The following is a 24235-nucleotide window of genomic DNA, read 5'->3' as shown; positions in this document are numbered from 1 at the left end:
ATGTTAAAAAATTAAAAAATGTAAAAAAATTAAAATTTTTAAAATTTTTAAAATGTCCAGCCACCCGTGACGTCACGGCTTGTGATTGGTTGCGTCGCCCATGTGACTGCGACGCAACCAATCACAAAGCCGGGACGTAATTTTAAAATCCTTAAGGACCTGAAATTACGTCACGGCTTGCTGTGATTGGTTGCGTCGCCCATGTGACTGCGACGCAACCAATCACAAAGCCGGGACTTCACGTAAGGAAAGAAAAGCGCGAATTTTAAGCAAACAACGCTGCCGGTTCCCTCGGAGAGGTGAGTATAGCAATATTTTTTATTTTAATTCTTTCTTTTACACATTAATATGGTTCCCAGGGCCTGAAGGAGAGTTTCCTCTCCTTCAGACCCTGGGAACCATCAGGAATACCGTCCGATACTTGAGTCCCATTGACTTGTATTGGTATCGGGTATCGGTATCGGATTGGATCCGATACTTTGCCGGTATCGGCCGATACTTTCCGATACCGATACTTTCAAGTATCGGACGGTATCGCTCAACACTAACGTTAAGCCATAAAAATTTAAAAAAATTCCCACAAAAATATTTTTTAGCTACAAATTTTGTATTTTCACAAGGGCAAAAGGAGAAAATGGACCTCAAAGTTTGTTGTGCAATTACTCCTGAGTTCACCAATAACTACTTTTGAGGCACAGTGCAAACCTCAGAAGGGAAGAAGCGCCATATATTACATTGAAGATATTGTTGCACTTGTTTGAGGGCGACATGTCACATTGACAGACCCCTTAGGTGCCAGAACAGCAAAACCCACATAAGTGACCCCATTTAACCAACTAACCCTCTCAATTAATTAATCTAGGGGTGCAGCGATTATATTGACACCACAGGTGTGTCAGAGAATTTTACACCATTGGGCAGTGAAGAAAAAATATTTTGCATTTTTACCACCAAGACTGTGTGTTAGCCCCAAGCAGGGCTGGCGTCAGCACACGGTGCACCTGGGCAAGTGCCAGGGCCCTGGCGAGACAGGGGGGCCCATTCACGGTACGGTCACTGAGGCTCCGGGGGCACCAGCAGGCAGGGCCGGCATTTGGAGTAGGCAGCTTCCTAGGGCCTCCGCTCCCCCCAGGGGCCATCAGCTAGTGGCACATCACGCAGCCACTATGGGGCCCCTGTGAGGCAGGGGCGCCCGCCTGCCGCCTGCGCATTGAACTATACCAGCGTCTGTACAGTTCAAAGCAACGATGGAGGAGAGAACGTCAGCTGAGCTCCCTCTCCCATCATTCCCTGCTCTGCCTCTGACACTGTGGGTGAGCGATGACATCATCGCGCACTCACTGTGTGCCAGGCAGTGCAGCCACTGAGACAGGAGCAGGGAGCAGCAGGGCGCGGGCATCAGGAGAGGTGAGGAGTGTGGTTTTTTTGCTAAAACAGTGAGTACTGGACTGTGGGGCCATTCTCGGGGGGGGGGGAGATGCGGGCTGTGCTATATACTACATGGCTGTGCTATATGCTACATGACTACATGGGCTGTGTTATATGCTATGTGGGCTGTGTTATATGCTACGTGGCTGTGCTATTTACAGTACTACGTGGGCTGTGTTATATACTATGTGGCTGTGCTATATACGTGGATGTGCTATATGCTATGTGGGCTGTGTTATATACTATGTGGGCTGTGTTATATGCTACGTGGGCTGTGCTATATATTATGTGGGCTGTGTCATATGCTACGTGGGCAGTGTTATATACTACATGGCTGTGCTATATACTATGTGGGCTGTGTTATATACTATGTGGCTGTGTTATATACTATGTGGGCTGTGTTATATACTACGTGGGCTGTGTTATATATACTTGGGCTGTGTTATATGCTACATGGGCTGTGTTATATACTACGTGGCTGTGTTATATGCTACGTGGGTTGTGTTATATACTACATGGACTGTTTTATATGCTACGTGGCTGTGCTATATACTATGTGAACTGTGTTATATGCTACATGGGCAGTGTTATATACTACATGGCTGTGCTATATACTACATGGGCTGTGTTATATACTACGTGGCTGTGTTATATAATATGTGGGCTGTGTTAATACTACATGGGCTGTGTTATATATACTTGGGCAGTGTTATATGCTACATGGGCTGTGTTATATACTATGTGGCTGTGTTATATGCTACGTCGGCTGTGTTATATACTGCGTGGCTGTGCTATATACTACGTGGGCTATGTTATATACTATGTGGGCTGTGTTATATACTATGTGGGCTACCCATTTTGCACTTTTACAAATGTTCTACGTTAGTACTTTCTAATGTTTACTTTAAAAAGTTTCCCACTAAAAAATTGTCATATTCAATGTATGCAGTTTTTTCTTTGCAGCAAGTTCAGCTAACAATAAAATGCCTACTGGTAACTGAGAAAGAGGGAGTAGGTTACAAAATTTGGCATATAAAGAGTTGACTTATATAAAGCCCCTCTGCTGTATGGTATTGTAGAATTTACAATAGCTATCACTCATGTAAGAAGTGAAATCTGGCATTGTACTATACCTATATTTCTCTGCTGTATTTGTGCATCAAGAATCGTGGTATGTGTTAAAGGGGGGCCCACTGAGACTCTTTCGCCCGGGGCCCTCAAAAACCTGGAGCTGGCCCTGGCCCCAAGTTTTACATTATTACACTGGGAAATGGGTAAAAATTGTACCAAAATTTGTCCCACAATTTATGCTGAAGGTAGAAATACCCCACATATGTGCCTGTAGAGTACTACTTTGCCATACGGAGAAACTTGGGAGGGACATAGCGCTATTTGCCTCCTTGAGCACAGATTTTCCTAGACTAGTTTGAGGATTCTATATAAAGAGCCCCTAAGTGCTAGAAAAGCAGAATCCCCCCTCAAGTCATCCCATTTTGGATATTATAACCCTTTGGGAATTTATCTATAGATGTAGTGACTAGAGTTGAGCGACTTTTACTTTTTTCTGATCGATCTTTGTAAAAAGTCGGGTCGGGTGAAATCGGCCGATTATTGCGTAAAGTCGGGGGCCGACTGAAACAAGAAACCCAATGCAAGTCAATGGGGAATCACAGTCGGCAGTGAGTGGAGGACAGAAAAACATCTACAGTGCCCATTTTAATGCCAAAAACATCAATTCTTATTACTGAAGCTTGTCAATCTTAATTTACTTCATAATAATAGTTAGGCATTGAAAACTGTGGTCATTTGGCTAAAGTTGTGGGGGTAGGGCTGGCTCAAGTTTTTCATGGGCCCAGAAAACGCAGAATACGTCACGGCGGTGGAGCAGGGAGAGGTATTTCAACTTTGCAAGTGCTGTGATCCTGAGCAAGCAGTGGGGGCCCACTCGTTGGCATTGGCACTGGCACAGGGCCCCTCATAGTATGGCGGTGTGTTTGACGGCAGGTGGCGCCTCCCACCGGCAGAGACACTACTATGAGGGGCCCTGTGCCAGTGACGTCACCAACGAGTATGCCCCCCACCTGATGAAAGAACCTACACTTTCATCTGCACCTTCCTCTTTGTCCCCGTGTAAGGTGGTATAGTATGCGGGAAGGGGAACCTGACTTTCAGCAGGGTCAGATTCTGGCTGTGTAGAGTGCAAGGTGAATGTAGTGGTCTGGGTCAATGTACCAGCAGACTCATCTAGCAGTGGCTGGGCAATGGGGAGGATGAGGAGGAAACACAGATATAGGCCCAAATAATAAAGTGGGCCAAATGCACTTCAAAATTGGTAACAGGAATAACCAGGCGGTATTTGTTATGATCTGGTGGCCTAGGAGCAGCATGAGACGTACTCTGGAGAAGGTGATACCTGTACTGACCGCAGACCCTGAACTTAACACCGCAACTAGAAGTAGCCATGGAATGTACCTAACACTCCCTAGACATCTCGACACAGCCGGAGGACTAAATACCCCTAGAGATAGAAAAGGGAAAACTATCTTGCCTCAGAGAAAATCCCCAAAGGATAGCCAGCCCCCCACAAATAATGACTGTGAGAGGAGAGGAAAATAACATACGCAGACTGAAATCAGGATTTAGCAAAGGAGGCCGCTTCTAGCTAAATAGAAAGGATAGGACAGAGTACTATGCGGTCAGTATTAAAACACTAAAAAATATCCACCACAGAAAATACAAAATCTCCACATCTAACTAAAGATATGGAGGGTATATCTGCATCTCCAGAGATACCAGCTTGGCTGAACAAATCCTTATACAGACCAAGCTGGACAACACAAAACATGAAAAAGAACTGAACAATAAGGCCCACAGCATGTGGACTGCAAAAAACAAGGCCAGAACTTATCTTTGTTGAAATGAACAGCAAAGCAGGAGAGACCAGGCAGAGATGTGAATCCTCCAGGAACAATGGACAACTGGCACTGACTAAAGGGTCAAGCAAGACTAAATAGCCCAGTCAGAATTGCAATAACTGGACACACCTGATGAATGCTGCGATCCAAAGACAGCAGCACTACCACTTATAACCACCGGAGGGAGCCCAAGAGCAGAATTCACAACAGGTATTGCTTTGTTCAGCGGAGGACAACAGTAAGGAGTGGCTGACACAGTGAGTAGGCCCAAATAAGTAAGTAGGCTAAATGCAGTTCAAAATTGGTAACAGGACTAACCAGGCGGCATTGCTTTGTTCAGTGGAGGACAACTGTAATGACAGGCTGACACAGTGAGTAGGCCCAAATAAGTAAGTAGGCTAAATGCAGTTCAAAAATGGTAACAGGACTAACCAGGCGGCATTGCTTTTTTCATCGGAGGACAACTGTAATGAGAGGCTGACACAGTGAGTAGGCCCAAATAAGTAAGTAGGCTAAATGCAGTTCAAAATTGGTAACAGGACTAAACTGGTGGCATTACTTTGTTCAGCGGAGGACAACTGTAATGAAAGGCTGACACAGTGAGTAGGCCCAAATAAGTAAGTAGGCTAAATGCAGTTCAAAAATTGTAACAGGACTAACCAGGTGGCATTGCTTTTTTCATCGGAGGACAACTGTAATGAGAGGCTGACACAGTGAGTAGGCCCAAATAAATAAGTAGGCTAAATGAAGTTCAAAATTGGTAACAGGACTAAACTGGCGGCATTGCTTTGTTCAGCGGAGGACAACTGTAATGAGAGGCTGACACAGTGAGTAGGCCCAAATAAGTAAGTAGGCTAAATGCAGTTCAAAAATGGTAACAGGACTAACCAGGCGGCATTGCTTTGTTCAGCGGAGGACAACTGTAATGAAAGGCTGACACAGTGAGTAGGCCCAAATAAGTAAGTAGGCTAAATGCAGTTCAAAAATGGTAACAGGACTAACCAGGCGGCATTGCTTTGCTCGGCAGAGGACAACTGTAATGAGAGGCTGACACAGTGAGTAGGCCCAAATAAGTTAGTAGGCTAAATGCAGTTCAAAATTGGTAACAGGACTAAACTGGCAGCATTGCTTTGATCAGCGGAGGACAACTGTAAGGAGTGGCTGACACAGTGAGTAGGCCCAAATAAGTAAGTAGGCTAAATGTCTGCCAAATTTTTTTTCATAAATAAACAGGTGGCATAGCTAGGTACAGGGGTGGGCTCCTCTGTTGAGTAGCAGACAGTGGTAGTAGGCGCAAAGTATTAACTGCACAAAGCTCAACACAACAAAATGACTAAAGGGTCAAAAAGGTATATAGAAAAATACAATTTTATTAATTAAAAAAAGACCAAAAAATTAGGTCAACATACAAAGTGCAAGGGAAAAATATGCAAAAGTTTGAACATACATTGTGGAAAATGTAAAAGTCAGGACGCGCCATAACGTGCCTGCACTCAGTGCTGCAGTAAATTGTGCATTTAGATAATGATAGGGGCTGTTAGTCCATTTTTGCATACACAGGGACCTTATTATCATTGATTGGGATCTGCTGTGTTATTATGTGGCTCTGTTCTTTAAGGATTTTGTAGCAAAGTATTAACTGGTATAAATGGTGGCCAGGGCCCCTGTATATTTTAACTATCATCTATCATTTCAACAAATTTGTATTGGCAGTGCCATTGAAGGATTTAACAGCACAGACTACACGTTGGAGCAGGGAGAGGTAAGTATTGCAAGTGGTAGAGCACTGTTCGAGCTGGGGGGAACACTCTCTCGTGGGCGGCGGTACTGGCACAGGGCCCCTCATATTACGACGGTGTGTCTGACGTTGGTTGTGCACCACCACCGTCAGAGACACTTCATTGTTCTATGAGGGACCCTGTGCCAGTGCCGTCGCCCAAGAGTGGGCACACCCACCTGTCCAGGCAAACAGCACTCGCACGGGTGCTTGCGCCAGGTGGTGACCACGGCCCTGTTGGGGGAGTCAGCCCATTTAGGGAGGTATAAAAATGGCCTATGGTGGACATTCAGCAGCTGCAAATGGAGGAATTGGAGAAGTTAGTAAGAGGAGGCCAAAAGCAAGACATTTTTCAGGCAAGCTACGTGTCAGCAGGGGAAGGTGGGGCCAAATAATTTGAAATCCATGATTGGTTCATTTTAATGAAGGTTAGATCATCAACATTTCGGGTAGCCAGACGTGTCCTTTTTTCGGTCAGTATTGAACCAGCAGCACTGAATACTCTTTCTGATAGCACACTAGCAGCAGGGCATGCGAGCACCTGTAATGCATATTCTGCCAATTCAGGCCAGGTGTCTATTTTAGATGCCCAGTAATCAAAGGGGAATGACCTGTGAGGGAGAACATCGATAAGGGTGGAAAATTAGTTCGTAACCTTACTGGAAAAATGCTGTCTCCTGTCACTTTGAATCGATGCAGCAGTACCTGTCGTGTCAGCGGTCGTTGCGAAATCACTCAACAACCTGGTCATAAAATCCCTCTGTCCAACGCCACTTCGGATTTGTGCACCTCTAACACCTTTGCCATGTTGCCCACTACGTGTAATAATTATAGGGGATAACTCAGGAGACTGTTTGCTTGGAACAAGACAACTACAGGACACAGTTTTATAAGTGGTAAAGTCTATATTATCACACGGTGATTCAAACAGGTGCAAATAGAAACTCAAGTGCACAACACTTGGAGTAAATATTAAATGCAGCTTAGCAGTCTATAGGAACCTTCAGAGGAAAATGCAATCACGCAGAAAGTCTATGAAGCACAATTATTCTTGAGGATACTTGACATGAATAAGTCCTTGCTTAGTCCAAAACACAGATAGATATGCTTATAAGGCAGTTCAAATAATATCTTAGCTCAACCCGGGAGGCCTGGGTAATAGTCTCAGGTTCTTGCAGAGCAGCAACAGCTTACATGTCCAGCAAATGCAGATGGAAGTAAACACGAGCAGCAGATGAAGGAGGATTACTGGAACTGGTGTATGCAGCAGGAACTCAGAGCAGAGTAGCAGGATAACCCCACAGGTTCACAGGAGCAGGTATATAGCCAGGAAGTAACCAGAGGTCAGGAGCTGGATGCAAGGCAGAATACTCTAGCACAGACTGAAGGCTGGGGTGGAGTTTTATAGCAGGAAGACACAGTGCACATGAGACCAAAGACGCCATCTTGGAAAAGGGCAGTAATGCACAAAAGGTAATAAAAAATGTTCAGAGTCCTGACACTGCGGCTCGTGTGAGAACAATCACTGCCGCTGTGTGCTGGGAATGCCTGAACCAAACGGTCTACACGAGTTGCTTGTTTGGTAGCCAATATTTGCTCAAGGTTCACATGTGGCATGATATTTTGTAATTTTTCTTTATATCGTGGATCCAGGAGGCAGGCCAACCAGAAATTGTCATCGGTCATCATTTTGATAATGCGGGGGTCCATTTTTAGGATCCGCAAGGCATACTCAGTCATGTGGGCCAATGTTCCAGGTGTCAATTCACTGCTTGTGCTGGGTTGAGGAGCACTTTCTCGCAAATCAACATCAATTGTGTCCCGCAAAAACCCTGTACCTGACCTTGCAACGCCACCAGTTTCTATTGCCCCCTGAGAAGCATCCTCCTCCCATAAATATTCATCCCCATCATCCTCCTCCTCCTCTTCATCTGCCACCTCATCCAGGAGAGTTCCCTGAGCTGACAATGGCTGACTGTCATCAAGGCTTCCCTCCTCTTCGGCAGCAGACGCCTGCTCCTTAATGTGCATCAAACTTTGCATCAGCAGACGCATTAGTGGGATGCTCATGGTTATGATGGCGTCGTCTGCACTTACCAGCCGTGTGCATTCCTCAAAACACTGAAGGATTTGACAGAGGTCTTGTATCTTCGACCACTGCACACCAGACAACTCCATATCTGCCATCCAAGTGCATGCCCGTGTATGTGTATCCTCCCACAAATAAATTACAGCACGCCTCTGTTCGCACAGTCTCTGAAGCATGTGCAGTGTGGAGTTCCACCTTGTTACAACGTCGATTATTAGGCGGTGCTGGGGAAGATTCAGCGATCGCTGATGGCTCAACATACGGCTGGAGTGTACGGGCGACCGGCGGATGTGCAAGCAAAGTCTTCTCACCTTCAGGAGCAGGGCTGGTAACCCCGGATAATTTTTCAGGAAGCACTGCACCACCAGGTTCAAGGTGTGAGCCAGGCAAGGTATGTGTTTCAGTTCTGAAATGGCTATGGCAGCCATAAAATTCCTTCCGTTATCACTGACTACCTTGCCTGCCTCAAGATGTACACTGCCCAGCCATGACTGAGTTTCTTGCTGCAGTACTTCCGCGGTGTGTCTGTTGTCGCCCAAACACTTCATTTGTAACACAGCCTGCTGACGCTTACCACTAGCTGTTCGATAATGGGACACCTCGTGTGCAACACTGGCAGCTGCGGATGGAGTGGTCATGCGACTGCACTCTGTGGATGAGCTTTCGCTTCTGGAGGAGGAGGAGTGGCGAACGCCTACAGCCAATTGCTTTCTAGACCGTGGGCTAGGCAGAACTGTCCCACTATGGCTGTCCCCAGTGGACCCTGCATCCACCACATTAACCCAGTGCGCCGTGATGGACACGTAACGTCCCTGGCCATGCCTACTGGTCCATGCATCTGTTGTGAGGTGCACCTTTCCACTGACTGATTGCCTCTGTGCATGGACAATGCGGTCTTTGACATGCTGGTGGAGGGCTGCGATGACTTTTCTCGCAAAGAAGTGCCGACTGGGTAGGTCATAGCGTGGTACTGCGTAGGCCATCAGGTCTTTGAAAGCTTCGCTTTCAACCAACCAGTAGGGCATCATCTCTAACGAGATTAGTCTAGCAATGTGGGCGTTCAAACCCTGTGTACGCAGATGAGAGGATGAGTACTTTCTTTTCCTAATGAGAGTCTCTTGTAGGGTGAGCTGGACTGGAGAGCTGCATATGGTGGAACTAGCGGTGGTGGTGGTGGACATGGCGGATTGAGAGAGGGTTGGTGATGGTATTCTTGATGTTGGCCTACATACAGTGTTTCCTACCAATAACCTTGTGATTCCCTGACTGCTTTGGCCTTGCGACGATACCTCCACATTTGCTGCTGGTGGTGTCCTAACCACTGGGCTTACAGTGAGGGAAGCAATGTAGCATTGCTGACTACCTTCATTCTGAGCAGGTGCACCAATGGTACGTGACGTTTAGTAGTTACTCCAGGCTTGCAAGTGCCTGCTGGTTAAATGTCTACGCATGCACGTTGTATTTAAATTTTGAAGATTCTTCCCTCTGCTAAAGGTCTTTGAGCATTTCTTACAGATAACTTTTGACTGATCATTCGGATCTTGGTTAAAAAATTGCCACACTGCACTCTTCCTACTATGGAATACCTTTTCAGGCATTGCACGCTGTGCTACTTTCACCGGATGGCCATGCTGTCCTAAAACTGTTTTTGGTTTTGACACACGTTTTTGGCCTGATACGGACCTGCCAGATGACACCTGGCAGGTCCTCCTCCACTTCTGAGCTACTGGCAGCGGCACCCTCTTCCCCCAGTGGCTGCCAATCTGGGTCAACAACATCTATCACCTCCTCTTCAATGTCATGTGCACCTTCCTCTGTGTCACCGTGTAAGGTGCTATAGCGTTCGCGACAGGGCACCATAGTCTCATCAGGGTCAGATTCTGGCTCAGTACACTGCGAGGGCAATGTAGTGATCTGAGTCAATGGAACAGCATAATACTCTAGATGTGGCTGTGCATCAGTGCACTCCATGTCCGATTCATCTTGTAATGGGCAGTTAACAATTTCCCTTTCTAACCCAGGCACGGTATATGTAAAGAGCTCCATGGAGTAACCTGTGGTGTCGCCTGACGCATCCTTCACTTTTGGTTTGGGTGAAGGACACAAGGAAACGTCTTGTTCCTGACCGGGAGCATCCACTGACGACTCGCTGCTTTTGTATTTTGAACTTTCTGAAGAGGAGGCGAAAGAGCTAGAGGCTGAGTCAGCAAGGAAAGCCAAAACTTTTTCCTGCTGCTTCGGCTTTAAAAGCCGTTTTCCTACTCCAAGATAAGGGAGCCATCGAGGCCTTGTGTAGCCAGACGATGACGCTGGCTCAACACCTCCAGCCTTAGGTGCTATTTTGCTTTTCCCACTACCACCAGATGCTCCACCACCACCACCATCAGTACCAGCTGGCAACGACCGCTCACGGCCTCTTCCACCAGACTTCCTCATTTTTGGGAAAATGTAACCAAAATAACAACCGTTATATGGTACTGTAAAACAAGGTAGAAGGTGTATATAAACTTGTTGAGAATTTAAATCTCCCTTTTTATTTTGGGGAGACTGAACCAAAACTCAGGCCCAGTGTATAACACAACACAATGTAAGTGGCAGAACGTGGCTTAGTCATGCATTGACTAAGATCGGGTACGATCGAAACGCGTCGCATGTACTCTGTACTTGGACTTTTGCGCTAAGGCAAGGACTGTTTGTACTACACCAATTTGTAACCCCTTCATGACCGTGGGATTTTTCGTTTTACCATTTTCGTTTTTCACTCCCCTCCTTCCCAGAGCCATAACTTTTTTATTTTTTCGTCAATTTGGCCATGTGAGGGCTTATTTTTTGCGGGACGAGTTGTACTTTTGAATGACATCATTGGTTTTACCATGGCGTGTACTATAAAACGGGAAAAAAATTCCAAGTGCGGTGAAATTGCAAAAAAAGTGCAATCCCACACTTGTTTTTTGTTTGTTTTTTTTGCTAGGTTCACTAAATGATAAAACTGACCTGCCATTATGATTCTCCAGGTCAGTACGAGTTCATAGACACCTCACATGTCTAGGTTATGTTTTACCTAAGTGGTGAAAAAAAATTCCAAACTTTGCAAAAAAAAAAATAAATAAAATTGCACCATTTTCCGATACCCGTAGCGTTTCCATTTTTCGTGATCTGGGGTCGGGTGAGGGCTTATTTTTTGCGTGCCGAGCTGGCGTTTTTAATAATAGCATTTCAGTGCAGATACGTTCTTTTGATCGCCTGTTATTGCATTTTAATGCAATGTCGCGGCGACCAAAAAAACGTAATTCTGCGTTTCGATTTTTTTTCTCGTTACGCCGTTTTGCGATCAGGTTAATGCTTTTTTTATTGATAGATCGGGCGATTCTGAACGCGGCGATACCAAATATGTGTAGATTTGATATTTTTTTTATTGATTTATTTTGATTGGGGCGAAAGGGGGGTGATTTAAACTTTTATATTTTTTTTATTTTTTTCACATTTTTTTTAACTTTTTTTTTAAACTTTTGCCATGCTTCTATAGCCTCCATGGGAGGCTAGAAGCAGGCACAGCCCGATCGGCTCTGCTACATAACAGCGATCATCAGATCGCTGTTATGTAGCTAAAATGCAGGTGTGCTGTGAGCGCCGACCACAGGGTGGCGCTCACAGCCACCGGCGATCAGTAACCATAGAGGTCTCAAGGACCTCTATGGTTACCTTCCTGACTCATCGCCGACCCCCGATCATGTGACGGGGGTCGGCGATGCGCTCATTTCCGGCCGCCCGGCCGGATGCGGTAGTTAAATGCCGCTGTCTGCGTTTGACAGCGGCATTTAACTAGTTAATAGCGGCGGGTGATCGCGATTTCACCCGCCACTATTGCGCGCACATGTCAGCTGTAAAAAACAGCTGACATGTCGCGACTTTGATGTGCGCTCACCGCCGGAGCGCACATCAAAGCAGGGGACCCGACATCGGACGGTATAGTACGTCCGATGTCGGGAAGGGGTTAATGGAGAAATAAAGCATTTGAATTTTATGGAGCTGGAACGCCTTCCTCACTTCGTTATGTATATCCATCTTAGTCCAAGATGATGTTCCGTGCACCTGCCTGGATTGGTGAGCTGGCTGTGGCTTCTTATAGCCTTTTCTTTTTGCACATTAGAACTGACATATATCCACTTTGTGACAATTTGAAACACCCTTTTTTTCGGGGGAGACTGCACCACAACTCAGGCCCAGTGTGTAACACAACACAATGTAAGTGGCAGAACGTGGCTGGCTGATATACAACAAACTAACAGAACTGACGTATATCCACTTTGTGACAATTTGAATCTCCCTTTTTTGGGGGGGAGACTGCACCACAACTCAGGCCCAGTGTGTAACACAACAGAATGTAAGTGGCAGAACGTGGCTGGCTGATACACGACAAACTAGCAGAACTGACGTATATCCACTTTGTGACGATTTGAAACACCCTTTTTTTTTGGGGGGGAGACTGCACCACAACTCAGGCCCAGTGTATAACACAACACAATGTAAGTGGCAGAAAGTGGCTGGAAGATATCTGAAATAATCCAAGAACTGTAGTACAATTTCAATCTCCCTACAATGATCTTAGGACAAGTATGGCAGCAACAAAAAGGACTGCTGCACACAAAAGTGTGGACAAATAAACAAGATAACTGCAGAAAGGAGCAACAGGATTTTTGCTTTTAAAAAAGCAGTTGGTTTGCACAGCAGCGTGCAAACAGCAATGCAGCTATCAGGGAGCATTATAAGGCAGCCTAATAAGCTACAGAGCTGATGCACAAAAATATACCCTCCACTGTCCCTGCAAAAAAAGGTGGTGTTGGACGGTGGAAATCGCTACAGCACAAGCGGTTTGGGGGTTAAACTTCCCTCCCAAACTATATCCCTTCTTCTGACGAAGCTGCTGCAACCTCTCCCTATGCTGAGATCGGCAGAAGTAAGATGGCGGTCGGCGTGCACGCCCCTTTATAGCCCCTGTAACGCCGCAGAAAGCAAGCCAATCACTGTCATGCCCTTCTCTAAGATGGTGGGGACCGAGACCTATGTCATCACGCTGCCCACACTCTGAGTCCTCCTTCATTGGCTGAGAAATGGCGCTGAACGCGTCATACGAAATGCGACTTTAGCGTGAAGATCGCCGACCGCATTTGGACTTGGGAGCGAAGAATTGCTGAATTTCTTTTGGCGGGTGAGAAGGCATTTCACTTTTCCAGAGCCTTTGTGCTACCAGTAACGTGGAAGCCCCCTATATTTCCGTTAACAGATGACAGATATGAGTGGGGACTTGCTTTTTTTTTGTGGATTGAGTAGAAACTTTTATTCGGAACATTTTACATAATGTTTGGGATCACAGTTTTCCGGCGCTTTACGCTGACCACTTTCTTTGGGGTTTCCATCTACCGTATTTTTCGGCGTATAAGACGTCTGGGCATATAAAACGACCCCCAACTTTTCGGAGGTCATCCTATACACCGGGTGTCGTCTTATACGGCGTGTGCAGGGAGCGGTCCCGGATGGTTCCCAGGGTCTGGAGGAGAGGAGACTCTCCTTCAGGCCCTGGGATCCATATTTGTGTAAAAAAAAAAGAATAAAAATAAAAAAAATGGATATACTTACCTTCCGACGGAATTCTCCTGGCTCTCCGCGATGCATGTGGCGGCTTCCATTCCCAAGGATGCATTGCATGCAGGACCTTTGTGACGTTGCGGTCACCTCTCCTCCAGACCCTGGGAACCATCCGGGATCACTCCCTGCACCATATGCGACGACTTCAGAGCTCCATACCCGGCGTATAAGACGACCCCCGACTCTTGAGAAGATTTTGAGGGGTTAAAAAGTCGTCTTATATGCCGGAAGATACGGTAAATCTCTAAGTGACTTGATTCAGATGAAACCCCCCGATTTATATCAGGTTTTTATGTTTGGATTCTGTCACACACTAAAAGATGTTTTTTATTGCAAAAAAAAAACAGTTTTTACGTCACTATATTTTTAGATCTGTAATTTTTTTCATATTCCGGCCAACACAGTCATGTGAGGGCTTGTTTTTTGCAGGACGAGCTGACGTTTCTATTGGTTCAATTTTCGGGCACATGACATTTTTTGATCGTTTTCTGTTCCAATTTTTGTGAGACAGAATGAACAAAAACTAGCAATTCAGGAATTGATTTTTTTTGTACCGTTCCGAATGTGGTAAAATTGGTAAGGCAGCTTTATTTTTTGGGCCAGTACAATTAGAACGATACCTCATTGATGTAGTTTTTTCATGTTTTGGTGATTTTACACAATAAAAATTATTTTATAGAAAAAATAATTATTTTTGCATCACTTTATTCTGAGAGCTATAACTTTATGATTTTTCTGGTGATGGAGCTGTATGGCAGCTTCTATTTTGTGTGGCAAGATGATGTTTTCAGCAGTACCAATTTTATTTACATCCATCTTTTTGATCACTTTTTGTTCGGTAATATAATAAATAAAAGACGAGGCAAAAAACAATGATTTATTTTCTTTACGGTGTTCACTGAAGGGGTTACTAGCTAGTGGGACAGTTTTATAGAGTGGGTCGTTACGGACGCGGCGATACCAAATATGTGTACTTCTACTTCTACTTTTGTTATTTACATAAATAAATGTATTTATTGGAAAAATATATATATTTTTTTTCTTTATTTAGGGATTTTTAAAAAAATATTTGTACACTATATGTAATATATATTTTTTTCCTTCTTTACATTGTTCCAGTATGGGACATTACTATATAACATCAGATCGCTGATCTGATACTCTGCACTGCTGCGTACTAGATCAGCAATCTGACAGGCAGGTAAGGAGGTATGCTAGTGCCTGCTCTCAGCAGGCGCTCACAGGCCACCTTACCTACAGGACCCCGAGGGACCCTGCGGCCATCTTGGAGCTGGGGATCGATCGCATCGCATTGTCCTGATGGAGGCGCGCAGAGAGCCCCCTCCCTGCCCGATGCTTATCTATGCCGCTGTCACTACTGAGAGTGGCATCAGAGGGGTTAAATGCCCATGATCGGTGCTATCACCACCAAACGCACCTCCCGCAGAGCAGTACTAGTACGGCGCATGTCGTGAATGGGGTTAATTACCTCTTATCTTAGGGAAACTTCTGACTTCTTACAGTCGATCAGGACTCTAGGGACTATCCCGTGGGGCAGTAGGCTGGTGACCCTTGATATCAACAGTCTGTATAGTAGCATTGGTCACCAAGATGGTTTAGAATCTGTGGTGGCATTTCTGACCAAATGTACAGCATTCACTAAGGATCTACTCACATTGATTCTCACAAAGAATTTTTTTCTATTTGAGGTCCATTTTTTTTTCAAAGAAGGACAATGGCTATGGAGTCAAATGTGACACCTCCATATGCCAAAATATTTATGGCACACTTTGAGATGTCATTTGTGTATAATCAACTGCTCTTTTCTACCTCTGTCATGTATTGGAAATGATACATTGACGATATCTTCCTTATCTGGACAGGCAGTGATGAGACCCTCCTTCTCTTCATTGAGGACTTTAACGCCTATATTTCAGGACTTACTTTTTCTATCCATCGGGACGATCGATCCATCAATTTCTGGGACACTATATTGACAATTACGGCTGACGAAACTGTAGAAACTGTGGAAACAGGCTTATACATCAAGCCCACTGATAAAAATAGTCTCCTCCACTATGCAAGTTGCCACTGTCAACATGTAAAAAGGCACTTCCAAAATCACATCATCATAGAATCAGTAAGATTGTTTCAAATTACACAGTTTGCGTCATTAAACAGAGTAAAATGGATGTAAGATTTCGAAGCAGAGGTTATCCCAATGAGGTGCTAAAAGCTTCAGAGAGACCATCTTCACCAAGTGAGAAAGGATAGAGAGTAGCCTTTGTAAGTACGGTTCATCCTTTTAGTCAGCGGATTAATCAATGTATACTTAAACACTGGTGAATATTGCAGAGTTCGTATCCAGAAATACCAGAATTCACCTCAAAACCAATCATGTGTTTTAAGTGATCCTACAATATTAGAAACCATCTGGTTAGAGCTGATGTGGGCCCCTCAAGAATGGGATAAATGCAACGTACTCTTACCACACCTCGTAATGGCAGCTTTCCATCTTTCAGATGCCTACAATGCTCCAATATCTCTTAGGGTGACTCTTTGCACACCCACGATCGGGATGACGCTACCCGATCAAGGGGTACTTCACCTGCAAATCTTCTTATATGGTTTATTTGATAAAATGTCAAACGACAAACCATTTCAGAAATCTTGACCAATATCTTTAGCTGCATGGAAGGTCTTATAGAGGTTCCGGGAGGGGTGGGGATAGGTGAAGAGGGGAGTAGCTTGAGAACTGCAGGGATGATTATGTTATCCTGTAGTTCCCATAAGTCATCCACTTACTTCATGTCTATATATTAATGTATGTACTGGAGATCACATGACTCAGCTTCCTATAATAAAAAGGAGGGAATGTATAGATGTAACTAAGGTCAGATGAAAAACAGAAAGAGTATGGATAACAATGGGTATTATACAGTGAAGAGCAAAAGGGTAGCAATGTTTTGAACTTTTGACTTTCAGCCTTCAAATCTCACCATCCACTACCGCTTTGATCGTGAGACTACCATCATTTTGCAAAGAATCATCTTGGATATCTCATACATAGATTTGACTTGCAACTATTTAGCATATGATTGTAAAAGAAAATATTGACATACAACATTTAACCTCTGCTTTCCCCTGAGGAAGCCACGCTCTGTGGCGATACATGTAAGGCTCCTTCCTCCACATATCATGGTGTAACCGTGTGGTCTTTACTTACCTCATCCACTAATAGGTCTTATATACCCTTGTTCTCCTGGGACTTATATTTGTCCTTCAATAGCTTGTGTTATATCATCTACACTTAGGATTTGCCTCTTTTCCCATTTACTACTCTTTGGGATTCATAGTAACATAGTTATTAAGGTTGAAGGAAGACTTTAAGTCCATCTAGTTCAACCCATAGCCTAACCTAACATGCCCTAACATGTTGATCCAGAGGAAGGCAAAAAAAAAACATGTGGCAAAGAGTGAGCTCCACATTGGGGAAAAAAATTCCTTCCCGACTCCACATACGGCAATCAGACAAGTTCCTTGGATCAACGCCCTATCAAGGAATCTAGTATATATAACCTGTAACATTATATTTTCAAGAAAGGCATCCAGTCCCCTCTTAATTTTAAGTAATGAATCACTCATTAGAACATCATACGGTAGAGAGTTCCATAGTCTCACTGCTCTTACAGTAAAGAATGCGTGTCTGTTATTATGCTTAAACCTTCTTTCCTCCAGACGTAGAGGATGCCCCCTTGTCCTGTCTCAAGTCTATGATTAAAAAGATCATCAGAAAGGTCTTTGTACTGTCCCCTCATATATTTACATTAAAATAAGATCACCCCTTAGCCTTCATTTTTCCAAACTAAATAGCCCCAAGTGTAATAACCTATCTTGGTATTGCAGACCCTCCAGTCCTCTAATAACCTTGGTCACTCTTCTCTGCACCCGCTCTAGTTCAGCTATGTCTTTCTTATACACCGGAGACCAGAACTGTACACAGTATTCTAAGTGTGGTCGAACTAGTGATTTGTATAGAGGTAAAATTATGTTCCCCTCATGAGCATCTAGCCCTCTTTTAATGCATCCCATTATTTTATTTGCCTTTGTAGCAGCTGCCTTACACTGGCCAGTAAATGCGAGTTTGTCATCTACCCATACTCCCAGGTCTTTTTCATTGATGGTTTTGCCCAGAGTTTTAGAATTAAGCACATAGTTACACATCTTATTACTTCTACCCAAGTGCATGACCTTACATTTATCCCCATTAAAGCTCATTTGCCATTTATCAGCCCAAGCTTCTAGTTTACATAAATCCTCCTGTAATATAAAATTGTCCTCCTCTGTATTGATTACCCTGCAGAGTTTAGTGTCATCTGCAAATATTGAAATTCTACTCTGTATGTCCCCTACAAGGTCATTAATAAATATGTTAAAAAGAAGAGGGCCCAATAATGACCCCTGTGTTACCCCACTGCTAACCGCGACCCAGTCCAAGTGTGCTCCATTAATAACCACCCTTTGTTTCCTATCCCTGTAACAGCTCTTAACCCACTTACACATATTTTCCCCTATCCCCATTATTCTCATTTTATGTATCAACCTTTTGTGTGGCACCATATCAAAAGCTTTTGAAAAGTCCATATACACTATGTCCACTGGGTTCCCTTGGTCCAGTCCAGAACTTACCTCTTCATAGAAATTGATCAGATTAGCCTGACAGGAATGGTCCCTGTTATGGACCTGGTGGTTAGGTGCACCAGGAATGACCTGATAGTTAAACACGGAATCAGGACGAGCTCTGGAGAAATGGGAACTCTGCTGACCGCAAACCCTACTCCTATCAACACAACTAGAAACAGCCGTGGAGCGTGCCTGACTCTGCCTAGATGCCTCTTCACAGCCTAAGAGCTAACTACCCCTAAAGAAAGGAAACAAAGCCTTACTTGCCTCAGAGAAATTTCCCCAAAGGTAAAAGCAGCCCCCCCACAAGTATTGACTGTGAGATAAGAGGAAATCACAAACACAGGATGAAATAGGTTTTAGCAAAGAGAGGCCAGTCTAACTAAACAGATTGAGGATAGAAAAGGGATCTTTGCGGTCAACACAAAAAGCTACAAAAACCACGCAGAGTGTGCAAAAAATACCCCCGCACTGACTCACGATGCGGTGGTGCCACTCTGCACCCCCAGAGCTTCCAGCTAGCCAGGTAGTTTCATGATAGCAAGCTGGACTAGAACTTAGCAAGAAAAACCATATGTAACATGAACAAGCAGGAACTTAGCTTGTGCTGGAGTAGACAGGTCCTCAGAAAGATCCAGGAGAGATCTGAACCAGTACTAGAACATTGACAGCTGGCATGGAGTAATGATCTGAGTGGAGTTAAATAGAGAATCAGCCTAGCCCCAAACGAGGGCAGCTGGAGAAGGAATCTCAGAACCAGCAGCTCCACTCACAGCCACCAGAGGGAGTCCACGGACAGAACTCACCGAAGTACCATTCATGACCACAGGAGGGAGTTCGAGAACGGAATTCACAACAGGTCCCTAATAAACCCATGCTGATATTGGGTCATGAGGTTATTCCTCTTCAGATACTCCAGCATAGCTGTCATGGTTAGGACAAGGTTATGTCTTGTACTCTCAGGGTTAATGTTCTTAGCCTCTCTTTCAAGATGGGAGGGCTATTTATACTCACTCCTAACCTGGTATCCTTGTCAGCTATAGGTTTTTCTGCCATCTGTATGCTTGACCTCTGAAGTGTGTGCTGGCTTGCTCTCTGTCTTACTGTCACCTGCTTTATTCGTTTTCCTGGATTACTGACTTCTGGCTTGGCTTCTGACTCTTCTTTGACTCTCCCTGTTAGTATCTTGTAATCACCTGGCTACGCCCTCTGTTTGCTTCACTATTCTTTTATGCTTGTTTCTTCTCTGTTTCCCCAGCGTCTGGCTCCGCCTCCCACTCTGTCACATGATCATAGGTCCTTTTGCTTTACCTGATCACTCTGTCTCATGTGGAAGATCCTGTTGGTGTTCATGTTAGTTACCCGGTGTCTGGTCCAGCTCCGTTGCTGCTGGGTGCAGTTTCCCCTGCAGCATTTATACCCGGGTATCGTGACAATAGCACCCCTTAGAATGACCTCCAGGATTTTACCCACAGTAGAGGTTAAGCTTACTGGCCTATAATTTCCGAGTTCAGTTTTTGTCCCCTTTTTGAATATTGGCACCACATTTGCTATACGCCAGTCCTGTGGTACAGACCCTGCTATTACGGAGTCTTTAAAGATTAAAAATAATGATCTATCAATGACTGTACTTAGTTCCTGCAGTACTCGGGGGTGTATCCCATCCGGGCCCGGAGATTTGTCAATTTTAGTGACTTTTAGACGTCGCCGTACTTCCTGCTGGGTTAAGCAGGTGACACTTAATGGGGAATTTTTGTTATCACTGATCATATTGTCTGCAATGGGATTTTCTTTTGTAAATACTGATGAAAAAAAGACATTTAGCATATTGGCTTTTTCCTCATCCTCATCCACCATTTCACCCAGACTATTTTTAAGGGGGCCAACACTATAATTTTTTAGTTTCTTACTATTTCTGTTTTGGGGCTTATTTGCTTAGGACTATTTTTATCTGTTCAATTTTACTTGTCTATGCCTATAGCTTGTTACTATGTATCAGATTGACTGCTATGCTATTCGAACAGCTTTTTCCTGGGACTTTTTTGGGTGTGCAATATTTATAGCATACCCCAGGTGCACAAAGTGGAGGTGTCTGATTAGTCCTTATATCATCATCCAGCTGTTACTTACATTAGTCCTTATAGCTTTTTAATTGTTTTTAAATATGTTTTTTTTTTTCGTGCTTTTATATTTGAATTACAATAAATTTTATTTATTGTGTTCATAACGGTAATCCTTGCCATGGTTTACACACTTCTTTCTCTCCTATTCTTCCGTATTTAGCATATGATTAGTTATGAAGATTTTTTGTCATGTCACTGCATTGTTGCTGTTTTGCTCCTGGTGGTGGAAAATTATTTTTCTTGCTGAATATTACAAAATATAATCTGTTCTCACATTCCCTAATAGCTCAGTTTGTTATTAGGTTGATTCCCAAATGAAAGGTTATTGGTTCGAATCCAGGAGCAGCCATGAAGACAATTTCCCAATAAAAGAGAAACAGCATCATTCAGCTCATTGATAGCTGTCCCTGGTCAAGACAATAGCCAAACTGCATCATGTGAGTAACATGACAGTTGGAAGAATACGAAATGAAGTCCATCCATCCAATCAGAAGCCAAGAGGTGGACATTCAGGCAAAATATCGGCGTCAATATGTCAGCTCATCCCAAGCTCTATCAGTTCTGGAGTGACAAACACAGCAGTGGAGGTGGCTAAAATGGTTTATAATTGTGATATCACAGGCATCAATCCAAGATCCATGTGCGACACATATTACACAAGTCTGGAATTGTGGCCCAAAAAAAATCTGAAGAAACCTCAACTTTAATATTGTCATAAGAAGCATTGGTTCGACTTTGCAAAGAAGTATGAAAAGTGGACATGTAAAGATTTGAAATGGGTGATTTGGAGCGATGACAATAGACTAGGCTCTGATAGGTGCAAATGGGTCTGAAAGAAACAAGAGAAAAAGGGGTTAACAGATTGAGAAATTGAAGGAATTGTCAAGTTCGGTAGAGGAAGCCTGAAGATATGGGGTTGCTTCACAGTCAAAGACATTGGATACTTGACCAGGATCAATGGTGGTCTCAATGCTGAGCTATATGTGAGTATCCTACAAGATGAGTTACTTTGTACACTTACGTACTATGGGTATGAAAACGACAACATAGTGTTCCAACAGGGCAACATTACGAAGCATGCGTCGAGATTTGCAAAGAAATAGTTCAATGACAATGAAGTAGATGTGCTGGATTGGCCCCCACAGTCCCCAGACCTCAACCCAATCAAACACTTATGGGTAGAATTGAAGAAAAAACTCTATACTTACCCAAGTGAGTTGACTAGTATGCACAAATTTTGGGAACATGTAGAAGAAACCTGAGATCAAATTTCAGTCGACGCATGTTTGAATCTGATCAAGAACATGCCCAGAAAGATTTGGTCAGTGTTGAAAGTAGTGTTGAGCGATACCGTCCGATACTTGAAAGTATCGGTATCGGAAAGTATCGGCCGATACCGGCAAAGTATCGGATCCAATCCGATACCGATACCCGATACCAATACAAGTCAATGGGACTCATGTATCGGACGGTATTCCTGATGGTTCCCAGGGTCTGAAGGAGAGGAAACTCTCCTTCAGGCCCTGGGAACCATATAAATGTGTAAAAGAAAGAATTAAAATAAAAAATATCGCTATACTCACCTGTCCGACGCAGCCGGGACTTCAGCGAGGGAACCGGCAGCGTTGTTTGTTTAAAATTCGCGCTATTACTTGGTTACGTGAATTCCCGGCTTGTGATTGGTCAGGTCGGCCATGTTGCCGGGACGCGGACCAATCACAGCAAGCCGTGACGAAATTACGTCACGGCTTGCTGTGATTGGTCCGCGTCCCGGCAATATGGCCGCCCTGACCAATCACAAGCCGTGACGTCACGGGAGGCTGGACACGCGCTCATTTTAAAATGGGCGCGTGTCCAGCCTCCCGTGACGTCACGGCTTGTGATTGGTTGCGCCGCGGTCAACCAATCACAAGCCGGGAGGCTGGACGCGCTCATTTTAAAATGGGCGCGTGTCCAGCCTCCCGTGACGTCACGGCTTGTGATTGGTTGCGCCGCGGTCAACCAATCACAAGCCGGGAGGCTGGACGCGCTCATTTTAAAATTGGCGCGTGTCCAGCCTCCCGTGACGTCACGGCTTGTGATTGGTTGCGACCCGCGGTCAACCAATCACAAGCCGGGAGGCTGGACGCGCTCATTTTAAAATGGGCGCGTGTCCAGCCTCCCGTGACGTCACGGCTTGTGATTGGTCAGGGCGGCCATATTGCCGGGACGCGGACCAATCACAGCAAGCCGTGACGTAATTTCGTCACGGCTTGCTGTGATTGGTCCGCGTCCCGGCAACATGGCCGACCTGACCAATCACAAGCCGGGAATTCACGTAACCAAGTAATAGCGCGAATTTTAAACAAACAACGCTGCCGGTTCCCTCGCTGAAGTCCCGGCTGCGTCGGACAGGTGAGTATAGCGATATTTTTTATTTTAATTCTCTCTTTTACACATTTTAACATTAATGTTGTTGCGATACCCGATACCCGATACCACAAGAGTATCGGAATCCCGGTATCGGAATTCCGATACAGCAAGTATCGGCCGATACCCGATACTTGCAGCATCGGAATGCTCAACACTAGTTGAAAGCCAAACATGGATTTACAAAATACTAACAAAATAATACAAAGTTAAATTTATATCTTTAGTAGCAAGAGAGTAACAATGCAGTGACATGACAAGAATCTGCATAACGAATTATATGCTAAATAGTTGCAAGTAAAATTTAAGTTTTAGATATCCAAGAAGATTGTCTATAAAATCATGGCAGTCTTAAGTTCAAAGCAGAAGTGGATAATGAGATATGGAGCCTGAAATTCAAAAGTTCAAAACATTGCTAGCATTTTGCTCTTCACTGTATGTGCACAGGAAACAAATGTTGGAGAGTTTCAATAAAGAGGACCTGTCCCCAGATCAAATATGGCCAGTGTTGCTCCTCTGAATATGCCATTGTTTATTAGATCCGCCATATGATTCCAGAGATCCGTTTAGCTTGGCATGATCTATTTTTTTTAATTTTAAAAAGATGACTTGTCACCAGGTTAAAAGTGGAAAACGAAGTTCTTTTAAAATCAGCCATCCAAATTTGCTGATCGGTGAATTTCAAACCTGCCTAAATGGGGGAAAAAATAAAAAAGAGAATATTAAACACATGTACTCTACCGTCTTTCACTCTGTAGGTCTTGTATGGATTTCTGTGTCTTCAACAGCTCAGATTTAATAAACTGGAGTGCCTTAAAAGAAGAAAAATCGTATTTTTTGGGAACAAATACAAAATTGTTCACAGGACATATAGTTTTATTTCTAAATGTAAGCAAATGAATGGATCATAACTAGTGCTGAAGTATGACATAGTAACATAGTATTTAAGGTTGAAGGAAGACTAAGTCCATCTAGTTTGACCCGAGACGCGGCACGGCCATGGGCACGGCCTGTGCGCCCTCGTATGCCAATCTCTTCTTGGGCGCCTGGGAGAGATCTATTTTTGGCGACGAGGGCCCGCAGGCCGCCTCCCATGTGCTGTGCTGGCATAGATATATAGATGATGTTTTCTTTTTGTGGGACGGGACGGTGCAGCAGCTGGAGG

General features: G+C 44.3%; 1 protein-coding gene and 1 long non-coding RNA gene across 2 annotated transcripts in view; one reads left to right on the top strand and one right to left on the bottom strand.

Moving 5' to 3' along the window:
- The window catches only part of LOC143785536 (uncharacterized), a 185782-nt gene that overhangs the window by 82089 nt on the left and 79458 nt on the right, over positions 1-24235 (top strand). The window lies entirely within an intron of this gene.
- LOC143785090 (uncharacterized) overlaps positions 1-24235 on the bottom strand; it is a 108055-nt gene that overhangs the window by 27103 nt on the left and 56717 nt on the right. Inside the window, exon 5 of the mRNA XM_077273761.1 lies at positions 23812-23882. Within this exon, the coding sequence (XP_077129876.1) occupies positions 23812-23882 (71 nt within the window). The remainder of the gene's footprint in view (positions 1-23811; positions 23883-24235) is intronic.

Source organism: Ranitomeya variabilis, chromosome 7 (genome assembly GCF_051348905.1).
Source record: "Ranitomeya variabilis isolate aRanVar5 chromosome 7, aRanVar5.hap1, whole genome shotgun sequence".
Lineage (NCBI taxonomy): Eukaryota > Metazoa > Chordata > Amphibia > Anura > Dendrobatidae > Ranitomeya > Ranitomeya variabilis.
The sequence above is the reverse complement of the archived record's forward strand: the minus strand, read 5'-3'. Positions and strand labels throughout refer to the sequence as shown.